At 65.6% G+C, this 9712-nt stretch overlaps 3 protein-coding genes across 3 annotated transcripts in view; 1 reads left to right on the plus strand and 2 right to left on the minus strand.

The window, feature by feature from the left end:
- Nucleotides 1-798: 798 nt before the first annotated feature.
- On the plus strand, nt 799-3126 carry MNEG_8911 (hypothetical protein; the record flags this gene model as incomplete). The annotated part of the gene is made up of 5 exons (XM_014042615.1): nt 799-996; nt 1117-1204; nt 1420-1472; nt 1646-1932; nt 2172-3126. 5 exons carry the CDS (start codon nt 799-801, stop codon nt 3124-3126), a joined length of 1581 nt encoding a protein of 526 aa, XP_013898069.1.
- Nucleotides 3127-3833: 707 nt separating this feature from the next.
- MNEG_8912 (hypothetical protein) lies at nt 3834-5146 on the minus strand (the record flags this gene model as incomplete). Its single annotated transcript, XM_014042616.1, has 3 exons — nt 3834-3959; nt 4243-4609; nt 4803-5146. 3 exons carry the CDS (start codon nt 5144-5146, stop codon nt 3834-3836), a joined length of 837 nt encoding a protein of 278 aa, XP_013898070.1.
- Nucleotides 5147-9566: 4420 nt separating this feature from the next.
- MNEG_8913 (hypothetical protein) overlaps nt 9567-9712 on the minus strand; it is a gene marked incomplete at both ends in the record, with an annotated part of 2869 nt that continues 2723 nt past the window's right edge. The window contains one exon of the mRNA XM_014042617.1: nt 9567-9710. Coding sequence (XP_013898071.1) covers nt 9567-9710 — 144 coding nt within the window. The remainder of the gene's footprint in view (nt 9711-9712) is intronic.

The raw sequence follows: 9712 nt of genomic DNA on the forward strand, positions 1-9712 counted from the left end.
GGGCGGCGGGGAGGCACAGTGCACAATGCGCCGCTCCTCTGCCTGCTCCGGCGATGTCCCAGCAAGTGCCTGGAGAGGTGATGCACCTGGAGAATCACATAAATGCAGCCTAGTGTCTATACGCCCACAAGAAAGCTGGCGTTAGTGGACTGTGCAGGCACTGAGCGCCTGTGCATCCCTCACCTTCATGAGGGCGTCCCTTTCCCATCCAGCATGGGCCCCCCTTCTGCTGGTCCCCACAGTTGCAACGTCACAGCGTGCAGATATGTGGGTGTTCCTGGTGGCAAGCATGATCCATGGGTCAAATTGTGAAGAGCGATGGCTCGATTGCATCACGCGATTTCTCCAGTTGCATTCTCACTCGGTGTTGCGGGCCCCACAGGTGCTCCCTGGGCTTTGTCGCACCCGGCGTTGCTTGTCACAGCCCGCGGAAGCCGGCGCTAGCTCACAACTCCACGGCATATCGCCGCCATGTGTCGCGTCCATGCGCGCAGGAAGCCCAGTGTCCCCAGGCCTTACACACCCGGTGCTGGCAGCTGACGGGGTGAAGCCATGCAGCAAGCAGCAAGTGATAGCAGCGACCGTATAGAGAGATGGTGAGATTGCAGTTGTCCAAATACATGCGTACTTGCACGTACATATGTGCGTTGCCCGCTTTTTCGGAACGGGGACTGTGGGACTGCGGATCAACCCCTTGTCGAGGGTGATCACAGCGCCCGTGGGTTCATCAATTGCCCCAGGCTCATCACATAGCGTGTTCGGCCTCCTCGCCTCCGCGCCCCCGGCAGCAGAGACCCAATGCGCGTGGCGTGCCATAGTGAGCCTGTGCTGGCTGCAATAGCTGGAGATGCTGCAAATGATGACGGTGGATTGCCGTCTGCGAGCCTGGCATGCCTGGAGCAAAGTCTGGAGCGTGCTCGCAGCCTCTCCGCCACCCCGAGCGGCTCGGACCAGGACGAGGCTCAAATAGGGAGTGCTGAGTACCAAGTATGGCTGGTGAGCACGGCGGGCAGGGTCCTGGCAGCGCGGTAGCAGCACCCCACCGTTGCGCAAGCACCGGCCGGGGGTGAGTGCGTGCTGACGCCCCCGGCCGTTGACTGCACTCTCGTGTCGCAGGCACAGCACCCCTGCCTGCTCACCAAATTTGAGGAGTTTCAAAAGCAGCTTGACGGGCGGAGGCTTGCTGTATTCCTTGATTATGACGGTGCGTGGCAGTGCAGGATTGCCACCCCAGAGCGCTGCCGCATCCCAGCCTCAACCCCACCGTCGCACGGCACTGCGTTGCATGTTCTCAGATCCTTTGTGCTCCGAAACTCGGAGTCGTCGCTGGCCTGTGGGTGGTGCACGAGTCTGGCGCGCGCGGGTGTTTGGTGATCCCCCCTTCTCACCGGCAGCGCCCTCACCCGCCCCGCTTTCCAGGCACCCTCACGCCGATCGTCAGCAATCCCGATGCCGCCATCATGTCAGACCAGGTGCGGGTGCAGGGCTGCCACCCACTGCGTTTCCTGCAGCAATGCTGTGGTGCTAGGCAACCTCCGCAACCCCCGGCGCCTGGCAGGCCGCCACCTGGTCCAACCGCCCCTCCTGAAATCACAAGTCCACCCTCATCCGTTCCGCGTCCGCCTGCCCCTCCCCCCACCCCCAGATGCGGGAGACCGTGCGTCAGGTGGCGGGCATGTTCCCCACTGCCATCATCAGCGGCCGCGGGCGCGAGAAGGTGGAGTCGTTTGTGAGGCTGCCTGAGCTCTTCTATGCCGGCTCCCACGGCATGGACATCGTCGGCCCTTGCGGCGCCACGGTCGGCAGCACGGCAGGCGGCGGCGTTGTTGGCGGCGGCAGCGGCGACGGTGGTGTCGTGGAGCAGTTCAGGTTCCAGGCGGCGGCGGAGTACCAACCGCTGATTGACCGCGTGTACAGCCAGCTGCGGGAGAGGTGCGGGCTTTGGGGGCGTGAGTGGCACGCAGCGTTGATCAGGCGTGCACGGGTCTTCGGCACAAGCCGTTCGCACCGTCAACATGCAAACGGCAGGCGCCGCAGCCGTCAGGGAGCCGCCCTGGAGCATTGAGCATGCCCAATCATCAATGCCGCCCCTCTTGCCAGCCATCTGGCAAGGCCCCGCATCCTTGGCGCCCTCACCCGGCTCGCCCCTTCTCCCCCCCCCTGGCCTTCAGCCTCGAGTCGATCCCCGGCGCCAGCGTCGAGCACAACAAGTTCTGCGTGTCGGCGCACTTCCGCAACTGCCACCCCGACAGCTGGCAGCGCGTCGTCTCCGCGGTCGACGCCGTCGTGGCCGGCGCCGGCGGCGGCCGCCTGCACGTCACGCGCGGGCGCAAGGTGCTGGAGGTGCGGCCGACGGTGGACTGGGACAAGGGTTCGGCGCTGCTGCACCTGCTGGGCGTGCTGGGGCTGGCGGGGCAGCCGGACGTGACCGCCATATACCTAGGGGACGACAAGACGGACGAGGACGCGTTTGCGGCGCTGGCGGGCGCCGGCGCGGGCGCGGGCGTGCTGGTATCGACGGTGGCCAAGCCGACCGCGGCGGCGTTCACGCTGCGGGACCCGGGGCAGGTGCTGCAGCTGCTGCAACGGCTGCTGGCGTACGGCGCGGGCGGCGGCAACGGGTGGCGCGTGTACGGCGGCCGCTGCAACGGCTGGGCGCCTGCGCCGGCAGTGCGTGCGCCGGCAACCGAGGACGGCAGGGCCGCGGCGGGCAGCGAGGGTGAGGAGGGCGTGGCTGAGGGCGATGCCACTCGACCGCAGCTGCGGCAGCAGCTGCGGCAGCAGCAGCAGCAGCAGCAGCAGCAGCAGCAGCAGCAGCAGCAGCAGCAGCAGCAGCAGCAGCGTCAAGGGCAGCGCGACGAACAGGCCCATCAGCAGGCTGCAGGCGAAGGCGCCAGCACAGGGTGGCAACACGGGCAGTCGCCTGACGGCGGCGGGGCAGCGGATCCGCTAGCTCTGCCGCCTCGGCAGCACACCGAGCAGCAGCAACAGCAGCAGCAGCAGCAGCAGCAGCAGCAGTGCGTGCTCGTGCACCACAGCCAGCAGGCTCCGCTCTTGAATGGAGACCAGAAGCAGCACCGAGAAGCAGACGCCGCCCTCGGCGTCAGCGGGCGATGCCAGGCCTGACAGAGTCTTCTGCGCGCTTGTGGGGCCCCCGCCCCACCGCCACACACCGTGCAATGCGGCGCGCGCTCTACTGCGCCTCGTGTGCGCGTGGCCGTCAGCCGCTGACCCCTGATTTGTACGAACACACACCCCCTTTACATACTGTTGCCTTGGCCCCAAACGCCGGGGCCCGCTGGCGAGCATCCGCCCTTCTTTGGAGGAAAGCAGTACTGCAGGGCATGTACCTTCATACCGGCCTGCTTTGGTCGTTGCCCGCTCCTGTTTTTGGTTGCGCTTGTCTTCTTCTCATCTTGTAAATTACAGAGCCAATCCTTCCTAGGCAGCTGTGGATGACATGGGTCACTGGCAAGAACATCAGTCACCAGGGCAGCTGGCCTGGCCAAATGTCAGGGAAGGGCTACCAGGTCAACAAAGGTGCTCAGAACACAACAAAATCTGAAACGTGTGCGTGGCCAGTCTGCACCATCCGGACCATAGGAGTGCCGGGCAAACGCCACGCACGTGCTGTCATCCGTCAAGAGTCCGAGCGCCCCCTCCCCCAAAGCCCAGGAGAGCTCGACACTGCGTCGTCTCTTTCGCTGCAAAGCTTGCCGCATTGCTCATGTGTGGCCACACTATGCAAGGAGGGCAGCCCGCGGCCGCTACCCTGCCCCGCCCTCGCGCCCCGCGCGCCGCGTCGCCGCCCCGCGTTGCGCCCCGGCCCCAGCTCAAGCGCCGTCGCCGTCCTCGCTCGCCGCGCCGCCGCCTGCGGCCCCCCTGATGAGGCTCTTGATGAGCAGTGCGGGCGAGTTGACGTGGGGGTACAGGCGGAAGCGGTTGCGGTGGAACTGGGCCTAAGGGGGGGTGAGGGCGGCAGAGGGTGGCAGAGGACGGCGGGGGTGAGCAGCGGAAGGGGGCGTGGAGTGGGTGTGGAGGGGGGATAAATGGTCCGGGCGAAAGGGGGACGAGGATGGGCGGAACGTGCTCGGCTTTGTCGCCGGCCACTGGTGGTGCGGCAACGCGATGGAGCGACACACAAGGCGTCCCTCAACACGATGCGCGGGGCCAAGCGGCCCGCCGCGCCCCGCCCTGCGTGCGCGGCCGCGGCCTCCTGGATGCAATGGCGGCGCGGCGCACCTGCAGCGCGGTCGCGACGCCCTCGGCCTCTGCTGCCACCAGCTCCACCTTGGAGACGAGCGCCTCCATCTCCTCAGCCTGCAGGGCCATACGCTCAGCCGCCGCCGCGCGCGCCGCCGCCGCCGAGCCCCCGTTGTATGCACCAGCGGCCTCGCCCGCGCCGGCGCCGTCCCCGCTGGCCGGCACCACGCCCTGCTCCGCGGCTGCCGGCTCCGGCGGCTCGGCGCCACTGCCGCGCTCTGCGGCCTCCGCAGCCCCTGCGCTGGGGCGGCAGTCCGGGGCGGGCTGCGCGGCGCCGTCGGCGCCGGCGTCTACCCTGCAGTGGCGCGCCTCGACGTCATCCCACGCCCGCTCCACTTGCAGCAGCCTGGGCAGGGAGGGTGCGTGGCACGATGCGGGGCGCCTCGGCAACGTGGCTGCACCACAAGCACTGACGAGAACACACGGCAACTCGGCAGCGCTGGTATGCCCCTGGTGAGCTGGTCATTGCCCGCTGAACAGCAACCCCCCAGGCATACACTAAGGACACACGAGGCTACATCACGCGGGCAGCGACGCACCAGTCCCTTTTCTCCGCCAGCCGCGCCTTGAGCCTCGCGACCTGGAACGGCAGCACCACGGCCGGCGCCAGCGCCACTGTCGCGGGCTCAGCCACGGCCTCCGCCGCACCGTCGCCGCCCCCGGCTCCACCAGCTGCGCCGCCCGCGCCCGCGGAGCCGCGCTCTAGCAGCGCGGCGCCGACGCGGTCCGCCGCGGCCTGCGCCAGCGCCTCGGCGCGGTCGGACGCGGCGGCGGCGGCGGCAGCGGCGGCGTCGCTGCTGCCCGCGCCCACGCCAGCGCCACCCAGCCGCAACTCTGTGGCCAGCACCCATTGCACCAGGTAAGCAATCTCGGAGGCGACCATGCTGAAACGCAGCGGCCCCAACGGCGCAGGGGCGACGCTCGCCCGCCGCCGCTGCTGCTCCGCCTGCCCCAGTTGCTCGAGCTGTTCAGCCGGGACGCTGGGCGCGGCTGCGCCGGCGCCTGGGCTGGCCTGGTCGGCGGACGCGGCTGCGTCGGGCGCCCCTTGCTGAGGGCCTCCCAGCTGCACGGTGGCGGCCCCGGCGCCGGTATCCCCAGCGGCTGGGGCTACCAGGGCCGGCGCGGCTGCGTCAGGGCTCTTGCGCGCAATCGGCGTGGGCTTCTGTGTTGTGCGCCGTGCGCGCTTGAAGACGAACCCCTCGCCCTCGACGACGCACTTCTCATGATCTACGCGCAGGTTTGGGTGCAGCGGACTCAGCAGTCAGGGCAGTGAACGCGCGGCCCACAGCGCTGCGGCATGTGCTGCAATCGCAGCACAGCGCGGCACACTTGTATCACCGGCAGCGCCCTGCTCACCGCGGCTCTTGCGCACGACTCTGACCGTTCCCAGCTTCTTATTGCTTCCCTGCGAATGGTTTGGGGGACCATGGATTGAGCGGTCGTGCATGGCGCACGACCACAGCTGCCCTCGTGCCATATGGCCACAGCGAGCGTACCCCGACTACTATTCGAAGCTGCAACCTCTCAGGGGCGCCCACTTCCTCCATCGCATTCGCTGTGTGTCGACAGCCCGGACAGATCGTTTGAACTGCAGTCACGGGAACCAAGGCGAACGACTTGTATATTATGGTGCAATATGTTGCGGTAGCCGTTTGATTGCCTGATTTTGCAATGTCCACCGCCATTGATGCCGATGAGCACTGCAGTCTGACATGGCGCGCTGCAGGTGCCAGCTCAACAACGCCTGGGATCGGCGGGGCTGAGGGCCCTGAGAGCAGGGTGATATCAGGAGCGTGGCCACTGCTAGACAACAGCTGTGCCAGCCCCAATGCATGCCTTCACAATCAGATCCATCCTGTGCCTCTTACAGCCATCAGGGTGGGCGGGGCGGCGCCCCGCGCAGCAACAGCTCGTCGCTGCCGCCGCCATCAGCAGCAAAGCCGGGGACGATGTATGCACAGGGAGACAACACATCTGCGACTCCGGATGACACCAGCCTCCACGGCGCGCCTGCAGAGCCCCCCGCTGAGCGGGGCCGCCCACCAAAGCTGCGCGTGAGCCCGCTGAGAGGGAATGCCCACGCCTGCGGACTGCCCCGAGCTGCCGCGAACTGCGTCGTCCCACTGCTGCCGCCACCACCACCTGCGCCTGTACGCGCCGCAGCTGCCTGCCTACCCCTGAGCAGCATGGGGCCCCGGGCGCCCGCTGGCACCTGCGCAGCTGCCGCGTTTGGCGCGGCAGCATGCGGCACCCTGAAGCCGCCGCCGCGGCTCGCTGGCCGTGCGGGCAGGCTGCTGCAGCAGGCTGGGAACAACGGCGTGGCGAGCCGCGGCGGCGGCCCGTTTGCTGGCAGGGGGGGCGGTGTAGATCCAGGTGTCCCCAGGCGAGGCTGCTTTGCTGCCATGGCCCCAACCCCGCTGCCGCTCGTCGTGCTGCCGCCAGCGCCCACGCCGCGCCTGCACCCGCCGTACAGCCGGCTGGCGTTGGCGCGGGCCGCCGGCGCACCTGCGCTCATCGGCCGCACCGGGGGGCTGCCGGGCCGCCGTGGTGCGTGCCAAGGCGACGGGCACGCCACGGGTTGCTCCCACGGGGCACGGACGCCCGCCACGCCTTGATCGACTCGCCTCCAGCAGGCACTCTGCGGGCGAGCCCGGCCGGACATACTGCGCTCGTGCTGCTGCTGCTGCTGCTGCCGCTGCTGCTGCTGCTGCTGCTGCTGCTGCTGCTGCTGCTGCTGTTGCTGCTGCTGCTGCTGCTGCTGCTGCTGCTGCTGCTGCCGCTGCTGATGTGCAACTTCGGCAACGTGACTGCTTCCCTGTGTGCCGGCGCTGCTGCATGCACGGCGCAAAGCTGCGACACATCGCTCTGCTGGAGGCGCTGCTTGCTCAACACAGCCGGATGGCGCGGCTTCGTTCTCCCAATGCCGCCCAGCTTTTGCACCAAGCATCCCCGCGGCGGCTGCCTCCGATGCCGCCTCTGTCTGCTCTTCAGTGAGCCTGCCACTCGATGTGGCTCCCCACCCGAGGAACGGGTGCCGCCCTGAGCCTGTGCCAATATCTGGCGGCAGTTGCAGGCTGGAGCCGCTGCTGCTCTCTCGCACAGGGTACGAAACGTCGCTGCCTGATGCTGCAAGGGACCCTTCGCCCTCGATTTCCTGCAACGGTCCTAACCCACGGGATTCTGATGGTTTCTGCCACCAGGCACATGACTCTGTGGACGGCTGTGCCTGGCCCACAGTGCCGTGCTGCTGCTGCTGAGCAGCGGCAGAGGCTGGCCTGCGCCTGCTGCCCGGCGCGGCCGACCCTGGGCGGCATGCTTGGTTCAAGGGGTTCTCCAAGAGGGGGCCCAGCATAATAAAACTCTGCTCGGCCATGTCGATTTCCTATCACGCGAATTATTCAAACATTGCGGTTTGACCGCGTCTCGAGAAAGACGCACTAAGGCATGTTTTGTTTGTCTGTTGACATTGACAATCTAGGTAAGTTTATGCAGTTGGTAACGGGGTCACAAACATGATCTGGGCCATCGCGCACACTGGCACGCACACGCATAACACAATACGGTACACGTCTGGAATGCGAGCACATCTTCAGAGATGAAGCTGCAGAATAAATTCCAATCACTGAGCCCAAATCTCCCATGACCCCACAATGCAGCCCAGCCCCGCGTGCCTGTGAGCTTGCCACGGTCATCACCGTTGCAGAGCTGAGCTGAGGCACCCACAACCCCTTTTGCGTTCAGACAGTATTATTTGATTTTCTCCTGCTCACTCTTGTCATTGTTTACATCCAGTTGTCCCTCTGGAGAGGTTCCTGGGATATGTCACAAACAAACAACCCCTCCGCTTGAGGCCACGCCACACAGGGCCCAGGGTTAGCGGGCTGCCACGACAGGGCTGTGCATGCAGCGCGCAGGGATGGGAGCGCACCCCCAGCCCCAACAGCGTGCTCGTTCGGACAGAAGACGCAGCGCCTTCAATAGGGGGTGTGAAGCAGCGCGGCGCAAGCGCAGGGGCAGCAGGAAACAATCCAGCAGCAACAAAGCGTGCACAGTACCATACCTGACCGTCAAGTAAGGGCTGACGCTGCAGATAGCGCGCCCAGGCCTATTGGCAGGAAACCTGTGTGTGCAGTCAAGATCAAGATTTTGAGCAGGCAACAGGACCAGTTGCCGTAAATGAGGGTGACGCGAATTTGCGTTTGCATATCAAGACGTTACTGTACTTGAAAATAAGCACACTTTGCTTGATTGCGCCCTTCACGCCGGCAGCCGATGCAGCCGACGACCTTCACAGTGTTGTCATCTGACAATTGAAGTCCAGATGCATATAGCTGCCCATTCCAAATTGTTGAGCTTCAAGCCTTTGGCTCAATAGGCTGCACGCAGAACTCTCAGATAGAGTCGCAGCTGTCTGCAGGGTTGACCGCCATGTTGACCGCACTTGTTGCAAATACGTGCGCGCCATGTGGCACTGGCAGGCCGAGTGGCTGCAGGGTGGATTTTTGTGAACTCAATAAATTTATAAGTGCCTGTGCGTAAAGGGGGCGGCCCTTAAGCCCAAGTGACCACGGCGAGGCAACAGGCCACAACTGCCCCTCCCATCCTGCTGTACAACATGCAACTCGAACGCCCGGCGTCAATCCTGCTGTGTGGCAGGCCACCCCGGTCACTATCGTCCAGCTAACCACCAAGATCCCCCCACCCCCAACGCTGGGCTGCCGGTCATAACCTGCGCAAAACCCACCTTGACGTCGCCTGCCCTGAAGCGCACGTCTCATGCTGGCAGCCGAGGCCGCCGCAGCCCTCTCAGACCCCGCCCGGCGTGATCGAACGACCCACACAAACTCGCAGCACCCCCTCCCCGCCGACCACCACACGCCCTGCCGCCGGCGCTAACTCTGCCCGTCCCTTCGCCGCTTGAAGTCAACAGTTAATTGTTTCTTCACTGAGGTGCACATGTGGGGTGTGGGGTGCATAGTATGCATGCGCTTGAGCACCACGTTTTGGAGTAGACAGCAAGCTCTGCATGTGTTCTGTCCAGCAAAATCAAAGGACAAATTCATCCTTCCACAGAGATTTGTGGTGATCATGGCAGCCGGGGCTTGAGGTGGGGGATGAGAGGTTATACCTGCACCTGGCACTGTAAAACAAAATCACGGGGCATATGCCGCATCATACTGATTCCAATCAAGGATGAGCAATGAAGAGATGATATAAGCGTTTGAAAGAAGTAAAATCAAACATACAGTCACCGGCAAGGCGTGTGCACATGCTGAAAAGCATGTGTGATCACAGCGCTGCTTTCACGCAACCACTGCCAACACAGGCTCCGCGGCCGCCGCCGCCGCCGCCAGCGGCACCACCGCCGCCGCTGCCGCTGCTGGCGCCGCCTCGCCCGCGGCCGCCGGAGGCGCCGCCGCCGCCGCGCGCCGCGCGATCAGCGTGCGCT

The sequence above is a fragment of the Monoraphidium neglectum genome (genome assembly GCF_000611645.1).
Source record: "Monoraphidium neglectum strain SAG 48.87 unplaced genomic scaffold scaffold01755, whole genome shotgun sequence".
In the NCBI taxonomy this organism is placed as follows: domain Eukaryota; kingdom Viridiplantae; phylum Chlorophyta; class Chlorophyceae; order Sphaeropleales; family Selenastraceae; genus Monoraphidium; species Monoraphidium neglectum.